This window comes from Equus asinus, chromosome 17 (genome assembly GCF_041296235.1).
Source record: "Equus asinus isolate D_3611 breed Donkey chromosome 17, EquAss-T2T_v2, whole genome shotgun sequence".
Taxonomy (NCBI): Eukaryota; Metazoa; Chordata; class Mammalia; order Perissodactyla; family Equidae; genus Equus; species Equus asinus.
In genome coordinates, this window is record NC_091806.1 from 50,780,007 (window position 1) to 50,807,185 (window position 27,179).

Below are 27,179 nucleotides of genomic sequence, written 5' to 3' on the forward strand. Positions count from 1 at the left end.
TCCCTGTACCTCCCTGCACCAAGCACACAAAGGAAAGTGGGGCTCAATCAAGAGCAAGCCAAAGCACCCCTGGCTAGAGAAAGAACTCCTCCACTGGACCCCAACGACTGCTAAAGGACAGAGCTCCTCCATCAGACTCCAACAACTGCTAAAGGAAGAGCTCTTCCAGACGCTAATGCCTGGCACAAAGGCCCTTACAAGCACTCGTTAACCAGAGGGGAGCAAGCCAGGTGGGAGGGGTGGGAACCAAAGAATGTGTGCCAGGCAAAAACGTTTAAAACACAATTCACATTGTGAGCAGATAAAACTCCAGGGCTACCCATCTGGAACAGCACCCTGGCACGCTGGCGGCTCCCTCCCACCCTGACACAGGCACTGCCACTCAGCACCTTTTCCAGTCTTTCAGAGCCCGCCACACCCCAGATCATCAGCAGGCCTCCTCCTCTCCACCTCCCAGACCAGCCGGTTCTGCTTTCAGTGCTCCCCTCTCCCGCCTACCCCACAACTCCTGCTCCTCCCTCCAAGAACCTTACTCACCCCAACCCCAGCCTACGGGAGGCCACCGTTACACCCAACTCTTGAGTTAAGACCCACAGATCTGGGTGTGGCCATCACCACATGGCTCATCTGTCTGGTTGGGTGCTCTTTCCTGTACCACCTGTAAAAGGCCGACAGCAGGCTCTAAACCTGGTCGTTCTCAGTACCGCGGCTGTCCCAGTATCGCCACCAGTCACAATGGATGAATGAGAAAATCACACGACCTCCAGGGACACTCAAGACCCCGGCCACTGAGGACACCTTCCTGGAGCCCCCAGCAGCTCTGGCCCAGACCCAACGTTACTGCACATGCACAGATCATGGAGGTGCCCCTGGAACCCCTGCTGGCCCACATGTGCTGCACATCAACACACAGACATGGGCCACATGGGCACTACAACAGAACCCGCCGGAAACCCTGGACCCATGCTCGGTCAGATACGCCGTCAGCACCCTGACAGCACAGGGCCCCGTGCGACTCTCTCTGACGTTCCACTCCGTCCCCATCACCACGAGCACACGCGGCCCTAGCTTTCTGCCGTCACGGAGGCCAAGGTCTCCCTGAGGATGGGACGCGCTGACCTGGACTGAGCACGCCGGTCCTGCAGACACCAAGTCCCACCTCAAGTGTTTACTGAGCCACCAGGAGGAGTCCCATGCCACCAGGGAGGTCCCAGACCTGGGCACCAGGTTCCCGGGAGGCTGAGGACACATGACAGGCCTGCCCGGGCTGGGCTGCCTGACTGCTAGGCCCCTGCTCCCCGGGGGACAGAGGAGGGAGCCGTGCACTCGGCCCCCTAGTTTCCCCGACCGGCCTGCCATGCAGGACAAGACGCTGCTGGCAGTCCCTGCTGTCATCCCCGTGGCCGAGCGGGGACAGAGAGACGGGGACTCTCTCCAGGACTCTGAACGCTTCCACACCCAGCCTGACAAGAAGCAGGGATCGGGTCCAAGTCAGAGCCCTCAGGAAGAGTGTCTGGCCCGAGGGCCTCTCACCAACCTGGGACTTCCCTTCACACCCCGAGAAAGGACAAACGTTCTGGGCCAGGATTCTCCCCTGAGCCGGAGGGACACGGGATGGTCAACACCCGGTCTGGAGGCAGAGGAGCGCTGGGAACCGGGCCTCCTGAGCGAGGACAGAGGCGCCCCCTCAGAGGGACCTCTGTCCCTACCCAAAAAGACCCGAGGTTCCTCTGCTGCACGTTTAGAGCCTCTGCCGATAGAGACCTCACCGCTCGTGACAAGCCTCCCAACCCCGGTCCGCACCAGCCGCTGCGGGCCGCTCCCGGGAGCCTGCGCAGCCGTCCACACCCACCCTCCCGCCAGGCACCGTCAGCACGGAGCCATGGGGGCCCGGATCAGAGAACTGGGGGTCGGAGGGCTCTCCCAAGGGCTCGGCTCCCACCCTCTCATGTGCAGATGAGAACGCTGATGGTTTGAGCAGCGGCCGCTGACCGGGGACACAGCTGGGCCTGCGGGCCTCACTCTGCCCGGGGAAGGAGGCCGACTGGCCCTCGTCTATCCAGGGGACCGTCGGGGTTCAGGGTCCTCCTCCGCAGGGGAACAGGCTGGGCGCAGGGGGCCTCCGCCATGCGGGGACCGGGGACCTCCTCTAACGGGAACCCACCGTGGGGGGGTCTCGTCCATGCGGGGACCTCCTCTAACTGGGACCCACCCTGCGGGGGGCTCCTCCATCCGGGGACCTCCTCTAACGGGGACCCACCCTACGGGGGGGGGCTCCTCCATCCGGGACCTCCTCTAACGGGGACCCACCCGGGGGGAGGCTCCTCCATCTGGGAACCGTCCGGGAAGCGGGGACCTCCTCTAACGGGGCCCCACCCTGCAGGGAGCTCCTCCATCCGGTGACCGACCCCCGCCCGGCCGCCTGCCCTCGCTCGCCCCCCGCCCGCCGTCGGCCTCCCGGTGCGCCCCGGAGGCCGCGAGCCCGGCCGCCGCCCGCCGCCCTGAGGAAGGGGCCCGGCCACCCCCGCAGGTCGCCGCCCACCCGGAGCTCACCGGGCCGCGCTGCGTGCTGACGGTGGTCGCCATGGCGCTGCGCCGGCCCCGTCGAGAGTTGCCGCACCCGCGACCCTCCGCGCCGAGCCCGCGACGCTGACGGTTGTCCCCGCGAGGCCGCCGCCGCCACAGTCAGCTGACGCCGGCCCCGCCCCCGCACCGCCCACTGCGCAGGCGCCACCCGCTCGCCCCTTCCGGCGCCGCACGAACGCACGCGCGCTCCCGGCAGGCGCCTGCGCAGTCGCTAGCCCCGAGCCGCGGCCCCGCGAAATGGCTCCCGAGCTGGCCGTCTGCGCATGCCCGCTGCCGGCCCGCGCCCGGGGCTGGGGCGTGGGTTGGAGTGCGTCACCGGCCGGCGGCGCGGTCCGCAGACACAGGGCGGCGACGCCCGGCTCCTGAACGCAGGAGCCTCGGCCGCCGAGGGCACAGGGCGGAGTGGCGCACGTGTCGGCAGGAGGTGCCCCTGCCGGAGTCCCGAGCGGGCGGGGACGGCGGCGCCACGAGGGTGGATGTGGCTCCTTCCCGGGCCACATGGCACCCCAGCCCTGGGTTGCCCCAGACCCTCTCGCGGGAGCCGCGTTTATATTTAAGTTCCAGAAACTAGGCGTCAGGGCGCGTGGCGCTGCAGTTTTCGGGGAGACGCAGCCCCAGCGAGCTCCGGGGAGACCGGGCGCCCTCCGCCGCCGCGTCTCCACGGGCGCATCAGCTCGCGGGGTTCGCGCCTGGGCGGAACGGGAGCGTGATCCAGCGACCGTGCTTCTGAGGGGAGTTGCCGGCAGGAGCAGAAGTAGGGCTGCTGCTTCTCCGTGTGTCTGGGATGAGGCCTAAACTGATAATCCTGGCTTCCTTCCTCCAGCATCATTTCACTTCCCCTTCTCTGCTGAGCGCCCCAGCCGGATCTGCCCTCCAGCTGCGGGAGATGAGGATTTCCTTTAAAGTCTCCGCAGAGGCTTCCTTGTTTTCTATCAGAGAGGGAGGTGGGAAAGGCCTCCTTTCGCTGGGCCTGGTGTTCTGTTGAGCATAATCAGTTCCACAAGATCAGACAAGTGGCCGTTAGTACAAAACCACAACGACGCTGTAATCATGTGTGAACACGGACAAAGCACGGACACCATCCAAGCCCGAAGACGAACACCTCCCTATCCTGGCTGATCCGCTTACTCCTGCCCTAGTCTTCTCTCCTTCTAGATAAGAATTAAGAAGCCTAATCATAGAATTAGCCCCACTTCTTGACAGCATCCAGTCCGGAGCAGAACCCTGCTTCCTTAAACCTTCCCCATAATCACGTATAAAAACCCAAATCCTATGAGTCCTTTCTAATACCTTCTAAGTCACTCTTTGCATCCCCATGGTGTGTTCTCTTTTGCTGCAATGAGTAATAATTCCAACTTGTTGAGTTATAGGTGTGCTCCCGGTGGTCTGCCCGGAGGGCACTGACACACCCAAGACTTGAATTGTCCTCTTGCTTTTGTACACTTTCCAGAGCCATCGGAAGTAGCCAGCCCACTGCATAATCTTTGTGATCACCATATCTGCCATAGCAGCTGGGCCTCAGCCACTTCACCACCACTATTTGTCCTCCACTTGCACTCATCCTATGCCACCATTGATCTGAGGAGTTGGGGTGCCACTGCATGACACAGGTTCCCAGTGCTCCACTTTCCCCTGGCAAGGATTTTATCTACATGCTCATCACATATATGAGCAACCCAATCCTAGAATCCCATTTTGAGAGTCTGTTTTTGGTGGCCACTTCTGGTGGCAATTACTGTATCAGTCAGGGTCCCAGCAAGAAACAGATGGTATGCTCAGGAAGATAATTGGAAGGATTTTAATAAATGGACTGTTTACAAAGGAAGGGCAGAGTTAAGAGAAGGAGCAAGGCATGGTGAAACACCAAGGGGTTTTTAGCTCCAGGAAGCTGCTGGCCTTGAAAGGACAAAGGGAGGCAGCAGTAGCCAGGGAAAAGGCGTGGCTGGCATATGGGAAGGAATGAAGCCACTTCCTGCTGGAGGCCTGGGGGAGGGGTCTGGGGAAATAACTACTCTGTCCTCCTGCCCCCAGCCCCCCGCAGGTGTCCCTCCTTGACCCAACCAGATGATGCAGTCTGTAGAGGTCCACTTCCTGGGGCACAAAGAGAGGCAGAGAAAGGTGGAGAGGATCTAGGAGGGCAAATGAGACTATAGGACACTGGCACCTAAATGGCCACAATAACTAGAGATGCGGTTTTGTAAAATACCATTGGAAAGAGCAACAAAAGAACAGAAGGGGCAAAGAAATCAAGCTTCTTAAACGTGAGCAAAAGTGTGAAGGAAACAACATAAACTTCATTGGAAGGCATTAAAGAAAGCACAGATAAATTGAGAACCATATACCATATTCAGGGATTGGAAGGCTCGGCATCAGAATTATGTCTATTCTCCCCCAAATTGCCCTACAAAAGAAATTCTCATTAAAATCCCAAAAGGGTTTTTTAAAGAAATTTAACAAGCTGATTCTAAAATGTATATGGAAGAACAAAGGCTGAATAATTGCCAAAACATTCTAGAAAAAGGACAAGGAGAAGGAGACAGAAGGGAACAGTCCTGGAAGATATCAAAATGTGTCATCAAACTATAGAAATGGAGACTGTAATATTGATATGGGGATAGACAAATTCACCAATAGAGCAAAATGTGCCACTTTGATCTATGGGAGCACTGACACTGCTGAGCAGTTGAAAGGAAATATTTTTCAATAAATGTGCTAAAACAATTGGCTTATGTACTTACGAAAAAACTTAAATCGAACCCCTACTTTGTGCCAAACAAAAAGCAATTCCTGATGGAATTGCTCCAATAAACATTTGATGAATGCAATACCTATGTCGTGTTTAGAAAGGATAGAATCAGGAAAAGCTGTCACTTCTGCTCTGGTCCAGCTGGGAAGATCTGATCAGGAGTTGAGGTGTTGGGAGAGAACATGTGTGATGACAGGAGCTAAACATGAAAGAGTGCTCAGCAGACCAAGACAAACTGACAGTTGGGCACTGACTGGAGATCCCTGAGAAAGGCAGAGGGAGCCGATGGGTAGGAAAAATGAGAGTCAGTGGGCTAGAAAAGGGGGTTTCAAACCTAGAGTGGGGTGTTAGGAACCATCAGAGGTGTAACAGTGTGCCGTCTTCACGGGGCTTTAAGGAGTATATCAGTGTGGCCGTGGAGGTGGACAGAGAAGACATCTTTGGCAGGAGAATTATAGAAGGGATGATGCAGGAGGCTATGGGTCCAGTCAAATGTATTTCTGTCTTAAATGCAGACTGTAAAGGGAGTTCTAGCTTAAACATTGGTTGCTACAACTAATTGCTTACATCTCTCGGAGGTCTGATGACAACTTCCAGGGCCCCGAACCTGGCTGTCACCTGAGTGTGTCATCTACTTGTGGGATCATCATTGCTTCCAGTCCATTTCCACATTGTCATGGGGGTCCACTCTCTTGGGGCTTTCTATGTCCAGGTTCCAACTTGTAATGGCTCATGTGGGTCTCGGCATTCGTGGAACAACCTAATGTACCAAAAGCCCCAGATGGGTTTTCTGCACATCTTTAGGTGGGATTCTTGAGCAATGAAAATAATAAAATAACATTTCTGAGTGCTTAATTTGTGCCAGGTATTATTCTAAGTGCTTTATATGTATTATCTCATTTAATTTACTCAACAATACTATGGAGTCCATGCCTTTGTTGTCTGCATTGTAGATAAGGATAACAGACAGATGAACACCAACAAGCAATTAATATCTTCAGTATGTAAATACCTCCCGTAAGTCACAAGGGAAAAGGAGACCAGAGAAATGAACAGATGTTAAAAATTGGCACTTCAAAGAAGGGAAGCCCAGACACTTGACAAGTATATGAAGGGGCACTGGAACTCACTAAGAATAAGAGAAATAAAACAGGAGTGAGGCACCACTTTACATCCATCGGAACAGTAAAAACCAGGAAGGGACGGATACCAGGTCTGGGTGAGAACCGAGGCAACAGGAAGCGCTCGTGTCACTGGCAGGGATGCAGGCTGGTGCAGGCTTTCCGGGAGCTGATGCAGCCGTGCTCACAAACTACGTGTGCTCCGTGAGTCTCTCCTGAGAGATGCGCTGGAAACATCCTCACACCGATCCACAAGGGAATGCCTTCAAGGCCATTTCTTGCACAGTTGTTTGTATAGGAGAAGTTGGTAGTCTAATTATTCATCTTTAGAGGAATGAATAAATAAAATGTGATGGATATACACTGTGGAATACTACGCAACAGAGAGAAACAATAAGGTAGACATTCGTAGAACAGCTTGTACACGTTTTTTGAATCCACACAAAATATATTAAGCAGCAGTTTTCAAGACACTGGACATCTGGGAAGGAAGGTCAGCGGTCCCTGTGAGACAGGAAACGAATGACGTGAGCCTAGGACTCCCTCTGCTTACTGCCTGGAGAGACTGTCCAGGCTGCTGAGCAGGGGGAGGGGACCAAGGCGAAGACCAGTGGTCTCCCTGAGCTGAGACTTTGCTGCGAGGTCAAGGAGGCCGGGAGGGCAGGGTTGGCAGGGCGGAGTACCAGAGAAGAGAGAGCTGCCCAGAGAAAGAGCACCTGTGTCTGCAGGGGCTCCCGCTGGGGTCTGCAGCTGAGCACAGATCAGTAAACACCACGAAGTGATAACACTGCCCCAGGCTGGGGAAAGAACCCCTGAAAGAATTACGGAAATAATACCACTAGCCCACACGGGGCCAGGAATAGTTCCTATTCCCACCAGTCGGAGTAAAAAGATACGTGGCCCACAGGACGCTGAGTGGAATAATCAGAAGGTTTGCCCTAACGTCACCAGGATGAAGAGGTCACTTTACAATGACACAGGGATAAACGTATCAAGAGCACGGAAAGACCCTGAAAGTTTATACATCTATTTTAGAGCTTCAGTTTTAAAGCAAAACTGACAGAGCTGTGAGGAGAAACAGACAAGTACACAACTGTAGCTGGAGATTTCAACACCCTTCTCTCAGCAGTCGATAGAACATCTAGAGACTTAGAAGGGTATAAAAGACGGAAGAGCCATAAACCACTTGACCTGATAGGCATTTATGGAAAACTCCATCCCCTACAACAGCAGGACACACATTTTTTAAGCGTCGACTGAACGTTTACCAAGACAGACCATATTCTGGGCCAGAAAACAGTCTAAAATGATTCAAATCATACAAAGTATGTTCTCTGACCAAATGGAATTAAATTAGAAATCGGTAAATAAAGACCAACAAATCAATAATAAAGGTATCTGGAAAAATCCCCAAAATATTTGGAAACTAAATAACACACAACTAAATAACCCATGTGTCAAAGAAACCAAAAGGACAATTAGGCTGCATTCTGAACTGAAGATAAAAACACGACACATCGTGTTTTGTGGGGTGCAGCAAAGCAGCAGGTAGGGCCCTGTGCCTACATGAGAACAGAGGGAAGGCCTCGAGTCACTGACATCTGCCGTCATCTTTAGACTAGAAAAGGAAGAGCAAATTAAATTCCAAGGAAGGAGAAAACACGGGTCATTGAAGAAATCGGTGAAATAGAAAACAGGAAAACACAGAAAATTGTTGAAAACAAAAGCTCATTCTTTTACAAGATCAGTACAATTGATAAAGCTCTGGGCAGCCTGATCAGGAAAACAAAGGGAGAAAACACAAATCACCAACAGGAGGAGTGAGAAAGTAGGCATCGCTACAGAATCTACAGATACTAAAAGGGAATGTTATGAACAACTTCAGCTAGATAAAATAATAGTCCTTTATCTATTAAAGAAGCTAAAAACCTTTCCACAAAGAAAACTCCAGACTTAAAGGGCTTCACTGGTAATTTCTACAAATATTTGAGAAAGAAATAACATCAATTCTACACCACCTCTTCCAGAAAATAGAAGAAGAGGAAATATTTTCAGAGTCATTCTATGCAGCCAGCGTTATGTTTAACACCAAAACCAAACAAAGACTTTACAGACCAGCATTCCTCAAGAACCTCAGTACAAAATTCTTAACAAAAGTTTTAGCAAATTGAATATCGAAAAGGTAATACATCATGACAACATAGCATTTATCTCAGGAAAGCAAGGGTGGTTTAACATTTGAAAATCACCATCCAATGTAATTTGTATGTTAATAGACTAAAAAAGGAAAACCAGATGACCGTCTGAAGAGAGGCAGAAAAAGCATTAGACAAAATCCAAAATCTATTCTAGGTGTTAACTTTCTGCAAGTTGGGAAGAGAAGGGAACTCCCTCAATTTGATAAACTGTATCAACAGAAAACACGCGGCTAACGTCATACTTGATGGTGAAGGACTGAATATTTCCTCTAAGATTAGGAACAAGGCAAGGATGGTCTTGCTCACAACTTGTATTCAACACTGGAAGGGAGACTGTAGCCAGGCAATCAGGCACGAAAAAGGAACAGAGCCATTCCGGTTAAAAATAACAAGTTAGGCCATCTTTAGTCACAGACAAAATGATTGTCTATGTGGAAAATCCTACAAAATCTACAAAGTGGCTACTAGAATTCATTAGTGAGTTTGGCAAGTTTGCAGAATTTAAGGGAAGTAAACAAAAATCTATTGTATTTCCACATACTAGCAATGAACAATCAGAAATTGAAATTTAAAACAATACCATTTACAGTAGCATCAAAAAAAATCAAATAGTTACCTGTAAATCCCCTCGATTGATGGTGGTCTTGAGTCCAACTGAGTCCTTAATGGTTTTCTGCCTGCTGGACCCGCCCGTTTCTCAGAGTGGAATGCTGAAGTCTCCATCTGTAATTGCAGATTCATCTGTTTCTCTCACAGTTCTGTTAGTTTTTGCCTCACATGCCTTTTTAAGGTATTTTTATTTATTTATTTATTTATTTTGGTGAGGAAGATTCGCCCTGAGCTGACATCCATGCCAGTCTTCCTCTACTTTGTATGTGGGACGCCTCCACAGCATGGGTGATGAGTGGACCAGGTCCACGCCCGGAATCCAAACCTGTGAACCCTGGGCCAACGAAGTGGAGCGGGCAGCCGCGGGGCTGGCCCCTGCCTCACGTCTTCTGACGTTCTGCTGTGAGGTGCACACATGTTCAGGATCATCTGTCTTCTTGGAGAAGTGACCCCTTTACCATTATACAGTGTGCGTCTTTTTCCCTCGTAACCTTCCTTGCTCTGAAGTCCACTCTGTCCGAAACTAATAGAGCTACTCCTGCTTTCTTTTGATTAATATTAACATGAGACATAGTTCTCCATCTGTTTAAAAATGGATGCTTGTCCCTCCTTCTGCCGGAAGCACCGGGGACTTTTCTCCAATATTTACTGTGAGAACCTGGTGGAGCTCCCGGAGGTACAGCTCACAAGGCTGTGGGGTCCCTATGCCTGGGTCCCCCTGGAGTTTTTGTCTCTCGGGCTTGTCCACACAGAGCCTCCAGCCGTTCGGCAATGACAGTTCAGGTTTCCCACCAGCACTGGTTCGAACGGAGGTATCTGCTGCAGGAAGCCCCGACCCCCTATGCTCACCTGTCTCTCTCTCCAATTTGGGGAGCAGGTTGCCCTGTGACCTCACTTCTTTTACAGATCAAAGAAGAGGTGTTGATTTTTGTTTTGTTCTGTTTTTCACTTGTTTGGATGGAGTGGTGACTTTCAAGCTTCTTACATGCCGGACTGGAAATTGAAAATTGGTTAATTAATTTTTGACAGAACTGCCAATGGAATTGATTGGAGAAAGGATAGTCTTTTCACAAAAGTGCTGGATATCCATATACAATTGGGTTTCCATATGCAAAAAAGTTAACCTTGATCCATATCTCACATCATATAGAAAGATTAGCTAAGAATGAATCATAGATCTGTGCGTAAAATGTAAAAATATAAATCTTCCTCCAGAAAACAGGAGAAAATCTATGTAATCTTGACTCAGATAAAGATTTCTTAGATACAATAGCAAAAGCCCAATCCATAAGAGAAAAAAACGATGATTTGTACCTCAATAAATTCAATAACTTTTGCTCTTCAAAAGACACTGTTAAGGAAATAAAAAGACAAGCCTTAGACCAAGAGAAAATAACTGCAAATCATATAACTGATAAAGGATTTGTATGTAGACTATGTCAAGAACTCTTTAAACTCAGTAACAAGAAAACAAACAACCCAATTAAAAATGGGCAAAGGATTTGAACAGATGCCTCCCCAAAGAAGATATATGGATGGCAAATAAGCATGTTGAAAGACGTTCAACGTATTAGGCATTAGGGAAAAGCAAATTAAAATGAAAATGAGATGTCACTACACACAATTAGAATGGCTGAAATGAAAAACATGGACCTCACCAAGTACCGGTGAGGATGTGGCTCTCGTGCACTGCTAGTGAGGAAGCAAAGTGATGCGGCTCTTCTGGAAGACAGATTAGCCCGCTTCTCAAGAGGTTTTGATTCCTTGTATTGAGTTCCTCAAAAGGTTAAACGTACATCTGCTGTATGATTCTGCTCCTAGGTCTTTCCCTAAGACGTTGAAAGCTCATGTCTATTCAGGGAATGCTCGAGGCAGCTTCAATTGTAATGGTCTGACATTGGAGACGAGCCAAATGTCCGTCAAACTGTGAACAGATAGACTGGGGTATATACACCCAACAGGATGCTACCTAGTGACCGAAGGAGCGGGTTCTTGCCACAGACGACCACACGGATCAATCTCAAAATAATTTTGCTGAGTGCAAGAAGCCAGACATCAAAGAGTGAGTGCTGTATGGTTCCATGTGTTTAAAATTCTGGAAAATGCAAGCTCATCTGTGATGACACAAAGGGACCATCGGGGAGGGGTGGGCAGTGAGAGGGTGGAGAGAGATGGGAGGGGCGGCTGACAAAGGGGCACAGGAAGCTTTTGGGGGTGAATGTTCGTTATCTTGATTGTGGCAATGCTTCTGGGTCATTTGCAAAAGTCAAAACTTATCACTTGAAATGTGTGCAGCCCCTTGTATGTGAGTTATGCCTCCATAAAGCAGTTTAAAGAAACAAAAAACACTACATCTTGCGCAAAGACGCACATATAGCAGAGGGAGAGTTCCCTGTGCCCCAAACAAGTTTAGTAGGTGCAGGGGGGTTTCGGGGAGTCCACGAGGGATGAGAGACGGAAGTACAGACAGGTGATGGCCACTCGCTGCTGACGGGGAAGGTGAGAAGGACGATTGACCCTGCTCTGCCCCTGGGACCCCAGAAGGTTACGGCACAAGACACCACGAACCCACCCATGGGGACAAGGAAACGAAAAACCAGGGAGAGGAGAAAGGAGCTTGGTTTTGGGAAGGCTGTCCCAAATCTGAAAGGTTTAATCTCTTCTAAAGAAACAGAATCTACGGCAGAAGTGGAGGACGCGGCAGCTGCCAGCTCCGGACACCGGGAGCTCCTCGTGCCGTCTCTGTGTTTCCTGCTGTTTCACTGAAAAAGGAGAGACAAACGGTGCTGACCTGGGCTCTGCGTCACTCGCTGTCGCTGGCTGTACGACCTGGCACCGGTCAGGGAGACCACTTTAGACCTTGATTTAGACCCGTGAAGATGAGAGACTATCTACCCCACGGGACCCGTAAAGGTCACACACCAAAGGTCACTTTGGTCAAGCGTCGTATGTGACCCTGGCATGTGATCAGGAGATGTGAGCACTGGGATTATCGTGAAACTGGTGGGGAGGACCAGGACCCCACTACATGACAGAGGGCAGCCGACTACCCGGGATTCAGGACGGATTCACGCTTGCTCTGTGGGCAGACCCACGCGTGGACAATCCCACGTCCATCAGATCGTCATCATTATGGCCAGTTGGTGCCTTTGGGGACACATTGGGATCTTCTGACTTGGAATACAGCCACAGGGCAAACACCAGAGCCATTTCAGGACTTGGGGACGTTTCGATGAGATGGGCCATGACCCCTACCCCAGCGTCCCTAAAACCTGGTAGGAGGGCATGCCATGGCACCTGCGGGCACTGAGATGTCTCAGGAAAAGGAACCCATCTCCATTCCCAAGGTGAGCCCCAAATATGCCCACAAAACCCAGGCTGAGCCTTTTGAGGCTGGGTTGCCGAGATGGCTTTCTCCAGGGGGAGGAGCACAGGACTGTCCTCGTGTAACGGCGGTCAGTGGTCCGCCAGAGCCGCAGGGAGGCCAGCAGGTGGACAACGAGCAGTAACTGTCCCCAGACAGGAATGCACTAGGCTAGGCTTTGGGACCAGCTCTTCCTCTCCTAAGGGCAGACTCAGGGGAAGCTCCGGGGCATTCAAGGCACTTAGTGAACACACAACCAGAAGGGGTGAGGGGGCAGCATCATGCAGCAAGACCTGGTCCTGCCAGTGGAGCCAAGGAACCAACGCCTACAGACGTCTACGGGAGGCCCTACCCTTCGCCTCCTCTCTGAGGCTCCCAGGCGGCCGGAACAAACCACTGCAGACAGGGGCTAACGTCACACTTACCTGCTCACAGTCCTGGAGGCCGGAGTCTGACATCAAGGTGCCACATCCCTCCCTCGTCTTCACGTGGCCTCCTCCTCCCTCTGTCTCTTCTGTCTCTTATCTGGACTCTTGTCATTGGATTTAGGGCCCACCCAGTTCCTCCGGGACTGCCTCCTCCTGACATCCTTAACTACAGCTGCAAAGACCCCTTTCCCAAATAAGGCCACCCACAGGCTCTGGGGGTTAGGACGTAGACATATATTTTGGGGCCACCAACAATCCGATACACCTCCCAGAGGTGGGACACCCTAACCCTGAGCATCCTGAGTCCTCCGGTCAGGGTTTTGGATGCCCTAGCCAGCACATTTGCACACACACATGCACACGTGGTTTCCTCTGGAAATGACACATGTCCAGTGCACTCCTGCTCGGTCCTGCTGTGCAGGGTGCCCCTCAGCCCCTTGGCTCATCTGAGCTCTGACAGCTGTCATCCTGCCCTTGATGACCTTGAGGTGGAACTCCTTCGTCTCCCTCATGTCACACACGCCCCAATTCTGGGCTCCCGAGTCCTGTAGCCTTGGCTGGGACATGGTGTGGTGTGGTTTGGGGGTGGGCACGAGATCCTGAGTTGGGTTGGACACAGTGGGTTCATGTGCGGGAGGTGCCCAGAGGTCTGGAGTAACAGAAGACCAGCCTGCAGACAGACTGGTCAGACCCCAAGGGTGGGGATGGTGACTGAGGACACCGAGAAACTGACAATGAGAGCACCCTTCCACGGGATTTAAGAGGCCAGGCTCCCGGGAAGCACGGGGCAGGAGGCCTCTCTGCTTTCTGCATGATGGAGGGGAGGGCATCTTGGCGTCACTGCCACCCTGGGAGAGCCTGGGCCCCGGAGAGGACAGCCCAGGAGCAGCCCCTGCACACCAGCCAACACTGCGGGCTGAGCCCCCTGCAGAGCGGGAGCCATGGTGCTGCACCAAGGGGGACAGACCCCCAGGTCAGCATTTGGTCCTTCTGGAAGCAGAATGCCTTCACCCCATCCCGACATCCCTGAGGTCTCGACTGTTCCAGCATCGGTTCCAAGTCCAAAAGCTCATCCAAGTGGATGAGACTCTGGGTTCTCTGGGTGAGACAATCATCCTGGGGCAAAATTCCCTCCAGCTGTGAACCTGTGAGTCCAGACACCACGTCACGTGCTCCCAAGACGTGGTGGTGGGAACCGGCATAGGACAGGCCCTCCATTCCACGAGGGAGCAAACGGAAAGAAGTGAAGGGCCACAGGCCCCTGCGAGTCCAAAACCTTGCGGGGCAAACGCCATCAGAAGTTAAGGCTCGAGAGGAATCCTCTATGCCTCAATGCTCTGTCCTCGGACACACTGGGGTGGCACCCCCACTGAAACTGGGGAGGTGGACCCGCTGCTGGGGGAGCGTGTGGCCAGCTCCCACTGGGGCCAGTGCTTCCCCGGGCTGTGGGTCGGCCGCCTCCCTGGCTCATGGGAGAGTCGGGCTCAGCGGGGAAAACTGCAGATGAAGCCCTTTAGGGAGGATACTGAGCATGGGAGAAACTGCCCTCTGTGGAGTGTACACGTCACACCCCTAGTCACATCTGCGGTTGATAAGCAGCTTCTTCAGAGCAAAACATGGATAAACGAAATGTGGTCCAGCTATAAAGGGGACATTACCCACCTTAAAAAGGAGGGAAGTCCTGACCTGCACCACAACATGGATGAACCTTGAGGACATCATGCTGAGTGAAATAAGCCAGACACCAAAGGACAAATCCTGTGTGATTCCACCTACGTGAGGTCCCCAGAGTCATCAAATTCACAGAGGCAGAAGTACAATGGTGGGCACCAGGGGCTGGGGATGGGGGATGGGGAGTCAGTGTTTCTTGGGGACAGAGTTTCAGTTTGGGAAGATGGAAAGTTCTGGAGATGGATGGTGGTGATGGTTGCACAACAATGTGAATGTACTTAATGCCACAGAGCTGTGCACTTAGAAGTGTTAAATTTTATGTCATGGGTATTTTACCACAATGAAAAAAAATAGAGAAAACAAGAAATAACACACCACCCGAGACCTCTTGGACATGCCGTCCTGCACCTCACTGTTGTGGGTTGGTTTCCTGTGGAGGAAATCCGTGACACCCAAGCCTTAGAACCACCCAAGAGGGCAGGGGTCTCGCTGATAACACAGGGGGAGCTCCGGTTTGGCGCCATTGAAGACCCACGATTTCATCTCATTCAACCATCTGCTTCTCTCTGGCTCCACAAAAGGAACAAAGACACTTAAAATGCATCAGGCACTGTTCTGGGGGCCAACTGGGACCCTTTCAAAGCCCGTTTAGGTAACACGATGTCTCTTGCCGTTGGGTCTGCGGCAAGAACGCAGCCGTTCAACCTGGGGCGGATTGCAGCAGCTGGAAGCAGGACAGCCCCACAAGAGGCTTTCTAAATCGAAAACAAAGGTTCTCATGGGTTCCTTCTCACAGGATGGTGACGCATCCAGACAAGAATGCATCTTGTCTCACTTCCTTCCTCAGCACCTGCTAGTCAGGGATTCGGCCATTGGCCACGGCCGCCGTGAGAGCCAGACCGGAGGCAGTGACCATCGGAAGCTGGGGAGCCTCGTCTGGAAGCAATGGCGGGGGAAACGCTGGTGGCCCACGGAGGCAGGTGTGGAGCAGCGGTGGCGCCACCCGCACACGGGCAGCCAGCTGCACCGGAGGGCAGCCCTCTCTGGGCAGGCACTGCAGGGTGGACTGAGTCCACGGACTTGGTTCAAGGAGTTTCAGAAGACAGCTCTCTGCTCCCCTTTACGAGCGTCAGGCAAAGGCAGGTGCTCTTTCCAGGCACCAGTCGGCTCAGCCTCTCCACACTCTCAGCCAAGACAGTGCAGTATCTGCTTCTCCTCCGCGTTTCAGCGAGTGGCCCCCACTCAGGGGATGTCCGTGAAGTGTCCCTGCCCGTCTGGGGCTTTGGTAAAGCCGTCCCCGCCAGAGCCAGCAGAGGGCCCATCCACCCCTTGGCCAACTTGATCTCCCTTGTGTTAGCATGAAGGGTTCCATGGGCTCACTGTGTCTGTGCCAAATGTCTCATGTTATGGCCTCAGTTGTGTCCCCACAAAGTCATACATTGGGGTCCCTAACCCCAGGAATTCAGAATGTGACCTTATTCGGAGCTAGGGCCTTTAGAGAGGTGATGAACGTAAAATGGAGTTCTTAGGGAGCCCTAATGCAACATGACCAGTGTCCTTATAAGAGGAGATGAGGACACAGACATACACAGAGGGGTAACCACGTGAGGACACAGGGAGGAGACGGCGTCTACATGCCGAGGAGAGAGGCCTCAGGAGGAACCAGCCCTGCAACACCTGGATCCCGGATGTCCAGCCTCCAGGACTGGGAAACAGTAAATCCCGTGATTTAAGCCGCCTGGTCTGTGGGACATTGCGACACAGCCCAGGACACTCACACACCTAATCTTACTCCCGATCACAGGTTACCCCCATGCCGTGGTTATCCCGGTCTGACGCAGCCCAGTGGGACAACACACCTCTGTCCTTCCACCTGGAGTCTGGAGAATTCCGTCCACCACAGCTCTGGCCCTCCGTTGTTCCGGCTGCTTCGTCTCAGACTCTGCGCGTCATGGGGAAGCCTGCACCCAGGCATGGAGCCTATGCTTCCCCCCTCCCACGAGGCAGCGGCCGCTCGCTGCAGGGTCTGTGGGAGGGCGACGCTCTGCTCTTCAGGGTCTGTGTTCAAGTTGAAGGATGGGCTCATTCGGCTGCTCCCACTGACAGGATGTCCCCCCGGAGTCACGAGTCACAGAGGGTCCTGCACTCCCTCGTGGTCAGGGTTTCCGTGGTCTCCCATGTGCACTTGTGTCTTCTCTAGGGAAAGAAATGACCCGCATCCCAGGAAAAGGACAGAGGCCCAGCCAGCGCTCCTTGAGTCTTCCGGCCCGGGGCTGGCCCACAGGAGACGCCTCCTGAATGAACACACAAGCGGTGAGCAGCTGAGCATGTACAGGAGGGAGCACCAGGTTCCGGTGCGAGGAGAGTGAGGTTGACAAAAGAGGCCGCTTTTCCTAGTCCTGCTCATAAACCACAGGCGGACGGACAGCTGCAGGAAGAATTTTGCTTCTGGGCGTGAGCCGCAGGAGGGCGGAATTCACACCGGGGTCAAATTAAAGAAAAGGAAAGGCCAGCGAGGTGAGAAATTACAAATGTGCCCTTTAAAATGTGCACAAGAAAGATTTTCTGCTGTGACAGCCACCAAACCCAGATAGCATCTGTCTCTCTCGCAGGCCTGGTGGGTCCTTCTGCACCTCTGCCATCCCAGGCGTGGCCCCCCATGGTCTGGTAGGAAGGGCCGGCCACCAGTGGGTTGGGGTCCCACCAGGTGGAGGGAAGTGGCCACACACCCCTGACATTCGGGGCCGACCAGAACCTGCTCACTCGTCCCCAGTCGGCAGCTGTCTTTACAAAGACCAGGCAAGGCCGAGCCCCTGCAGCAGGAGCCCCCGGGGGCAGCGGCTCAGACTAGAGAGGGGTCAGCTCTCGCGGGTGAACCTTCACGGGGGGCAGCCACGCCATCCACCAGCCTGTCCAACCTTGGTCTCTGGTCCACCGGCTCCCTGCACCCCATTCCTGCTTCTGCCCCAGAAGAGCAGAGACAAGAGGAGCCTGCGCTTCCTCCTAAGGATGCAGGACGTGACCTGCAGGCGGAGAAGGATGGAGTCGCTGGGAAATGCAGCTCGCTCCCCGTGAGCCGTGGGCCCTGGGATTGAAGGAAGAGGGAGGGAAGATTCTGGAGGTCAGTTAGCAATCTCTTCTTAGTATCTACCGTCATGGTTCTCAGTCCCACCAGATACTTCCACATCCACCACCCCAACCCGCATCATCCTGCACGTGGTCATCCCAGCCCTGCATGGTTCCCAAGGTGCCTCGGTTCAGCCCACCAGGCCGCACCAGCCTGGGCCTGACCCCCTTCTCTCCCGTTCCCCCTCTCCCCAGCTTTATTGAGATACAATTCACACGCTGTACGGTTCGCCCATTTAACGTGTATAGTTCAATGGCTCCTGGTACGTCCAGAGCTGTGCGTCCACCTCCACAGTCAACTCCAGGGCCCATGAGCCCCAGAAGAAGCCCAGCCCCCACAGCTCTCATCCCCAGCCTCCCCTCCTCCAGCCCCCGGCAACCACAGCTCAGCCTTCCGTCTCTGCAGATGGGCCTGCACGGACACTCCAGGTACACGGTGTCCTACAGTGAGTGCCCTTCTGTCTCTGGCTGCTTTCACTTCATATAATGTTCTTGAGGTTCACCTGTGTTGGGGCATGTGTCAGAACCTTCTTCCTGGGGCCGGCCCGGTGGCACAGTGGTTAAGTGCCCACGTTCTGCTTCGGCGGCCTGGGGTTCACCGGTTTGGATTCCGGGTGCAGACATGGCACTGCTTGGTAAGCCATGCTGTGGTAGGTGTCCCACATATAAAGTAGAGGAAGATGGACACGGATATTGGCTCAGGGCCAGTCTTCCTCAGCAAAAAGAGGAGGATTGGTGGCAGATGTTAGCTCAGGGCTAATCTTCCTCAAAAAAAAAAGCCTTCTTCCTCTTTAAGGATGAATAACATTCTGCTGTCTGGATGGACCACATTTGGCTGATCCATTTGTCAGTCGATGGTCACTTGGGTGGCCTCTACCTTTTGACTAGTGTAATGTTGCTGTGAATGTGGTGTACAGATATCTCTGAGCCCCTGCTTTCATTCTACCTCATTCCTTCTTACAGTCAAATAACATTCCATTGTATGGAGATGGCAATTTTTTATCCATTCCTCAGTTGATGGGCATTTGGGCTGTTGCTGTTATGAATAATGCTGCTACAAACATTATAAGTTTTTATGTGCCTGTTTTCATTTCTCTTGGGTATTCCAACGTGTGTGTTTTTTCCACACCCCCAAGCAATTATCTGACACCAGTTGGGCGTCTCACAAATGGAACTCAATTCTGACACTATCTACCTGGAAATAGTGTCAGATCTCACAGATTAAGGGCTCAGTCCCACAAGCCTGCTCCCACTTCAGACTCCAGTCGTGCTGGCTGAGCCGATAAATGACAGACTGGCTGTAACTTGGAGGTTCCCACGACCCCTCCTCAGGTTCGATCCACTTTCTAGAGCGGCTCACAGAACTCAGGAAACCAGTTTACTCACGAGATCACGGGTTTATTACAAAGGATATTAAAGAAGACGAAAGAACAGCCAGATGGCAGAGATGCACAGCACATCACTCTCCCAGCACCTCCACGTGTTCACCAAGCCAGAGGCTCCAAACCCCATCTTTTGGGTTTTTATGGAGACATCATTACCTAGGCATGCTTGATTCAGTCATTCGCCACTGGCGACTGAACTGAATCCCCAGACGCTCTCCCAACCCCAGAGATCCAGGGATGGGACTGAAAGTTCCTCCCTCTAATCACCTGGTTGCTTCCCCGGGCAACCAGCGCGCATCCTTAGGTGACCTAGGGGCTTTCCAAAAGTCACCCCATTAACAAAAGACACCTTCACCGCTCTCAACACTTAGGAAATTCCAAGTTTTAGAAGCTCTGTGCCAGGAACAGGATGCAGACCAGATATAAATTTCTTCTTACGAATCACAATCTCACAGGTGTAGACGGGAGCGGAATTGCTGGGTCATACGGTAACTCCGTTTAACATTTTGAACAACCGCCAGACTGTTTTCCACCCCGGCTGCACCATTTTACAACCCCACCAGCAGTGTGTGAGGGCTCTGATTTCTCCTCATCCTCACCAACATTTGCTATTTTCCTTTTTTAGTTATAGCCGTCCTGCTGGACGTGAAGTGCTGTCTCATTGTAGTTTTGATGGCCATTTCTCCAATGATTAGTGATGTTGAGCATCTTTTCACGTGCTTATCAGTTATTTGTATCTCTTCCTTGGAGAAATGTCTATTCACATCCTTTGCCATTTTTAAATTGGGCTACTTGTCCTTTCTTTGTTGAGTTGTAACACTTCTTCATACGTCCCCACTTCATTTATTCTGGATACAAGTCCCTTATCAGATAAGTGATTTGCAAATATTTTCTCCCATTCAGTGCGTTGTCTTTTCGCTTTCTTGATGGCACCCTTTGAGGCACAAAAAAAATTTTAATTTTAGTCAAGTTCAATTTGTCTATTTTTTCTTTTGTTGCTTGTGCTTTTGGTTTCATATCCAAGACACCGTGGCCTAAGGCAAGGTCACAAAGATTCACTTCTGGGTTTTCTTCTAAGAGTTTTATAGCTTCTGCTCCTGTGTCAAGGTTTTCGATCCACTTTGAGCTCATTTTTGTGTGTGGTGTGAGGTACGGGTCCCTGCGGGTGACCACTGCACTCCTGCCTGTCCCCAGGAGTGACTCCTGCTTCCTCTGCCTACAAGTCCCTCTCTACCACCTGCTGCCTGGAAAACTCCTATTCATCCATCAAGACCCGGTTCCATGTCACCTCCTGTGTTAAGGCTCTCTCCACGCTCCTCGGAAGCTCCCTGGGACGTGGGCTCACAGCCAGGCCCTGATGGTGCCTCTGTCACCCACACTGAGGCGAGAGGGTGGCCCCTCTCACCCACACTGGGCTGGGCATCCCTTAGTCATGCCCTCAGGTGGGCACAGACCCACGTGGCAGGTGTGCATGGGGTGTTGCTGAAGGAGCAACAGTGATGCAGCCAACATTTACAGCAACACTCGCCACCCAGGCTCTCCAACAGGGACTTTACAATCCCCTCTACTCCTCACCAGAGACACACAGCCCCATGACACAAAGGGGGAAACTGAGGCTGAGGGAAGCTAAGCCCTTTTCCCAAGTTCACACAAGCAGTGAGCGGATAAATAGATGAATGAATGAACAAATGAGTTTGTAAAAGAGATGGGTTCTGTATGGTGAGACTAGACTGGAGCCTCAAACTCTCTCTTCAAGCCCCGCTGAGAGCAGAGGACAGGTGTGTCCAAAGAAACATAGTCAGACATCCCGTATAGGTGACATCAGCAGATAAAACAGCTACCTTAGAAGGAATCCTTGTGGCTTTCAGGAGAGTCTGCTAAAACCTGGAAATCCTGTAAATAGCAGCTCCTGCAAAGCATCAGGTGTTCATTCTCAAAGTGTTAACTAATTCAAAGATGTTCGGAGTGGGGAAGTTTCAAACAACACAATCTCTAGGAACAAAGCTCCTTTGTAACAAAGCCCAGGTCTTTGTTCTTAATATGCGTTCTATTGTGTCATCCAGGCAGAGCCAAGCCTTCTGGCTGGTTTTCTCCAGGTCTGTCTCCTGTGTGTCCCTGCCTTGTCCTAAGTGAACAGGTCAGCCCAGGGTGAGGTCTGTCTTGTGGGTGCCGGCCCCCGTCCCAGCTCCTTCCCTGATCTTTGTGTCACAGAGCTTCAGCCCTGCATACCTCTCCAGTGCCACTGCTGGGTCAAGGCTGCCACCACACCACCCATCCCATGCCCGCCACGTCCACCCCACCCCACCTCACCCTACCCCTATCACCATGTCCACCTCCAGCCCTACCCCACTCCCACTCCTAGCCTGGCCCCAGCCCATCACAGTCCCCCCTGCCGCCCCACCAGCCCCAGCCCCTGTGCTTCTTACACCAGCCCCTCCTCTGCACAGAGAGTGAGAGCTCCACATGGGATCTCTTCTGGAACTTTCTTTCCTTGTCCATATTTCTACTCTCAGGACAGACTTCAGATGAACATGCTTCCTCCATTTGGGGTCTCCCCTTGTGAGGAGTGTGGAACCAGCAGGGGCCGAGTGTGCCAATCAGCCTCTGCAGGAGCCGCTCCCACTGTCTCATAGAAATGACTGCTGAATTTCCAGGAACTAGCAAACCGCTGTTAAACAGCCATCTACAAATTAGTACAACTAAACTCCCAACTAAATAAATTATGGTAAAACAAAGACAAAGGCAATTGTCAACTTAAAAAGCAAATTCACCTGTTATTTTACCCTCGAAATGAGTTTATTTGAGAATAGCCAAAAGAATTGCAATTCAGGATGTGCATGCTATGGTGAACCACAGGCAAATCCAGAAAAAAAGGAGAGCGCTGCTTTTATAGATAAAAAGGGGGAGATGGAGGAGCTGTTCTAAAGGAAACTCCACTGGTGGAGAGTAACAGTTCAGGGTGGCAATGGCTTCTCATTGGCTGAGCTGTGGCATTTCTCATTGGCTAGGCTGCAGCATTTCTCATTGGCTGAGATGCGCTGTTTCTCATTGGCTGGGCTGTTGCCTGGTGGGGAGAGAAATCATCCTTCCCTAACAAAGTAGTGGAACTTTGCTCTGAGATGCAAGCATCTGTCCCTTCCCGTTTGGTGTAGCTGAGGATGTGTGATGGGGGTGAGAGCTCCCCTGTCAGGCCTTCCACATCCAGTCTATTTAAGGTTCCTTTATTAATTTCCATGAGATAAATACTCAGAACTCACTGCTTCCTAATTATTTGGCGACCTCTTACCTTTCCATACGTGCTGAAGGTGGCCTCCGTCTGTGGTGTGTGCAGTAGACCCACTGTGCGATGCAGCCTGTGTCTGCACATCTCTCCCTACTCTGTGTCAGTGACACCACGTTGGTAGCTTGGAAGGGGCCAACAGGAGGCCCTGGGAGGGTTCACACCAGGGAAATTGGCAAGGCGACACATCGGGCCTGGATTCCTTGTTTTCTTGACTGTGTAGCCTTTAGAGAGGGATAGAGAAAATGTTCATAATGCAGATTAAACATAAAATTGTGCCCTGTCTGGGGCCTCCCTGGTGGCCTAGTGGTTAAGTTTGGTGCACTCTGCCTCAGTGGTCCAGGTTCAGATCCTAGGCACAGACCTACACCACTCGTCCCTTAGCAGCCATGCTGTGGTGGCAGCCCACATGAAAAAGAAAAAAAGAAGATTGGCAAAGGATGTTGTCTCAGGGCAAATCTTCGTCAGCAAAAAAAAAAAAAAAAAAAAAAATTGTGCCCCATATGTAGTCATCACATTGAGAAACTATCCTTCCAGAAAGTTCCATCCTCCAGTGGAGGATAGCCCCATGGAAGTGGGCAAGGTGGAGAACAAGTGTCCCACCCAGAACACCTGTGACCCTGCTCCCCGAGGCAAGTCCCAGCTAGATGGAGCTGTGCTGTGTGCAGGCTGTGAGTGGGGTGGTTCACTAAGAACTTCAGTCTCACTCTCAGCAAGCCAGCTCCTCAAAAGCTTCCATGTGTCACGCCCAGAGCTCCAGAGAGGGTGGCATTATTATTACTATTTTTTTTAAAGATTGGCACCTGAGCTACCAACTGTTGCCAGTCTTCTCTTTTCGTTTTTCTGCTTCTTCTCCCCAAAGCCCCCAGTACATAGCTGCATATTTAGTCAACATGGCCTGATGAGCGGTGCCGTGTCCACGCCCAGGATTCAAACTGGTGAAAGCCTGGGCCACTGAAGCAAAGTGTGCGAACTTAACCACTGGGCTACGGGGTCAGCCCCTATCATTATTATTATTATTATTATTCAGCAAATCCTGAGCTTACCTTGTGGAACAGCATAGTTGTATTTCTCTGCATTTTTTATGTTAAAGGCCGTCCTGGGCTCACTCTAGCTCTGTGCCTGGTCTTGGTTTGGGCATTTCTGTCTTCCCTGAGCTGGGAGCCCAGTCAGGGCAGAACCCGCTCGAAACCCCCAGGAGCTTCCCGGGGCTCTGCCTTCTCCTGTGGTCATCTTACCTCTTTTCCGGCCACAGGGAGGTTTCCTTTCGTCCCCCTCGACGGTGGCTGCTCCATCCAAGCGTGTTTTTATTCCATTTCATCTTCATTTGAGAGATGTTGTTAAAAAGAAAGATGGGGGGAGATTCTGAAATGCTTCCTCTTAGGCTACCGGGTCCCCACTGCCCTCCAGGAATTGTCTCCCTTGGAGGGCGTGCCCCGGAACCAGTGACCCGCTGGGGACATGACGCTCTGTGCAGGGAGGTGGAGTGGGTGACAAGGCAGACACAGAAGCCACATTTCAAAAGCCGGCCGGCGAGGAGGAGCCGCCACCACAGTCAGTTAAGTTTATTGAGCAATCAAGGTTTCGATGAGTTCTCCACTTCCCCTCCTCGCCACAGCCGTCCCCTCTTCCCGTGTCACTGTCCAGCTCTGCAGGCTCCCCTACAAGGCGGCCCCTCGTCTCCCACTGTCAGCGTCTCTCTCTGTCTCTCTGTCTTACCCTGTCTCTCTGTCTCTCTCTTACCCTCTGTCTCTCTTTCTCTGTCTCTGTCTCCCTTTCTGTCTCTCTGTCTCTCTCTGTGTCTCTGTCTCTCTGTGTCTCTCTCTCCTCCAGGGTTCTCTTGCCAGGGTCTGTGCCCACGTGTCTCTGTCCTCACTTGCTACAATTGACCCTCCTATAGATCTTTCGTTCGGTGCCCAGGTCTCCGTTCTCCAGGGCTGGCCCAGAGGGACTCCTGCCCTTCTCCTGCACCCGTCCTCATCCTGCGCTTGCCCTGGTCCCCCTGCAGCCCCCTCTTTCAGTTCCTCGGCCCTGTGTTCAGAGTGTGTCCCAGGCTGGTGATTGTCCACGTGGCTGGAGGTGTCCCCAGCCCTGAGACTCCCTCAGGGACCACTGGCCGTGCAGCCCACTGGGGCAGATGGGCCAGCAGTGAACGGCCATCTGGAAGGCCGGCCTGTTACTAGCTGCTCAGCAGCTGACAGGACATTGTTCCCTCTGCTGAGCAGCTGTGGAAACTCACACAAAGTTCCTGAAAGGACAGGATTGCTCATTGTGCACGCGTTCTGTGCTCCTCGCCAGTGTGGTTTCTGTTCCTCTCAACCGGTCATTCATCCATGTCATCAGGCGTCCCCTGCTCTTGGCATTGGGGATGCAGCAGGAGCAAAAGGGGCCAAACCCTGTGACTGTGGGGCTGGTGTGATAGTGTGTGTGCACATGTGTGTGAGTGTGTGTGTGTGTGCACTGGTGTGAGTGTGTGCAGGGACGTTTAGGTATGTGGTGTGGACATGTAGCTGTGCACATAGACGTATAGTGTATCTATCTGCATGTGTGTGGGTGTGGTGGGCTGGTGTGTGTGTGTATGCACACACGTGTGTACATGTGGGTTTTGTGTGGACATTTCAAACCCAGCAAAAGAGGGGCTTCTCCTCTTGTTTCGGAGGAGAGCAGAGATCCTGGCTGAGGACACCTACAAGAGGGCGCGGGGCGCCCACCCCAGGTGCATAAGGGAATCCAAAGCCATAATAAACGGACCGAAAGTCGGTGTGTTGCCACAGCCACACTCTGACCCTCCTGGACCATGTCAGTGGGGAGACAATGCTCCTGGCAGACGGACGGCTCCTCTGTAACCCCCAGCAGGAGACCAACTGCAGGTGTCGACGGAAAAACATCTTCCAACTCATGTGTTAAGACTGAAGGGAAGGGGCTGGCCCCGTGGCCGAGTGGTTAAGTTCGCGCGCTCCGCTGCAGGCGGCCCAGTGTTCCGTCGGTTCGAATCCTGGGCGCGGACATGGCACTGCTCGTCAGACCACGCTGAGGCAGCGTCCCACAAGCCACAACTAGAGGAACCCACAACGAAGAATACACAACTATGTACCGGGGGGCTTTGGGGAGAAAAAGGAAAAAATAAAAAAAAATAAAAAAAATAAAAAAAAATCTTTAAAAAAAAAAAAAAAAGACTGAAGGGAAGCCGCTGGGAGACGGAAGTTTTCCAAACCGTGGCCAAGACAGAAAATGGAACAAAGAAAGCTCAGTCGATACAATGAAAGGCTGAGGAGGGTGGGGAGGTAACAAGGAAAACCTCAGTAAACAGGAGACGAGAGGAGACACAGAGCGAGCGCGAGAGCGAGCGCAGAGCTGTCGAGGATCACAGCGAAGAGCGAAGGCGGAAACTCCTCCCAGGAACCGTCCAGATCAGAGGGTGCCGGAGACGGATCGACAGACAACACGCGTTAGAACAGACGCAGCGGGAAACACAGCGAGGAGGAACCGTTTACCCACGGACAAGGACGGCGATCCAGCAGCCACGCAGACAGAGGGAGCGGCTGAGCCATCGTAAACGCGAGCAAATCAACGTCAGTTCCGATAGGATGGAGGCCGAACAGCTATTTCATCCTGACTGGAGGCACAATCTTCCAACAAGATGGGACGGCTGTGAATCTTGCAGCTTCGCGCTGAGCTCCCAGAGGCAGAGAGCAACCTTCAGACCTTCAGCAGCCCCACCACTGCGTGAGAAACCTCCGTCGACATGTCTCTCAGAAACCCACAAAGGGGAAGAAAAATAGACAACAAGGTCCAGAGATTGAGTTACCTAGTCGACGAGTTAGTCCAGGCGGGCGGATCGCTGTGAAAGAGGAGAAATGTAGGGAGTCCCATCTTCTCAGACGCTCTGGGGACCGTGGCCGCCCGAAGCCTCACTGGGGCCACACGGAGTCCCCTGGGCTCCTCTGGTGCAGAGTGCGCACGCCCTCCAGGGGCCACACAGCAACATGCTGAGATAGGTTCCCTGGAAGCTCACAGATGCCTTTCTAAACAACTTTCTGGGTAGAAATGAAAACGTAGGTTATGAGCTGCTGGAAATGAGCACGTCCTGAGTCCCCACAGCGAAACCTCCAGGCTTCTATCAGAGGGTCGGAGGATGGATGAAAACTGCACCCGGCTGGAACGGGAAACTGAAGATCCAGTCAGGGAAAGGTATTACGAAAGGCAAACGGAAGTTAAGAAAAGAGAGAATTAAAAAGTAGACTGCTCGATAAAACCCAGCGTCGGACTTTGAAAAAAATGAATCTGATTAAATAGAAGAAACAAAAAGGAAAAAGACGACAGACACCAAAGAGACTTTAGAAATTAAAAGAGAACTTTATGAGCAATTCACACCCGTAAATTTGAAAATCTTGATGAAACTGATCGTTTTCTAAGTCAAACTGGGATAAAATGGGACTCAGGCATTGACACGTTCATTCCCAGGGGTTTTGGGCGCCTCCTGCTGGCCAGACTGTGCGGTTGTGCTGGCGTTCCAGCTGGAGACAGACAGATGAGGACCCCTGCCCTCAGGACACTGACTTTCCAACGGGACCCACAAGAGGCGGAAAAGCAGAACAGTGACCAGGAAGATGTGAATTGGTGGCTGGACCCCCACCAACCACAGCGGGGAGACCCACAGAGCAG

At 52.3% G+C, this 27,179-nt stretch overlaps 1 protein-coding gene across 1 annotated transcript in view; it reads right to left on the reverse strand.

The window, feature by feature from the left end:
- Window positions 1-2,776, reverse strand: part of TOLLIP (toll interacting protein) — a 30,940-nt gene extending 28,164 nt beyond the window's left edge. The window contains exon 1 of the mRNA XM_044749885.2: window positions 2,554-2,776. Within this exon, the coding sequence (XP_044605820.1) occupies window positions 2,554-2,586 (33 nt within the window). The 5' untranslated portion in view covers window positions 2,587-2,776. The remainder of the gene's footprint in view (window positions 1-2,553) is intronic.
- Window positions 2,777-27,179: the final 24,403 nt, after the last annotated feature.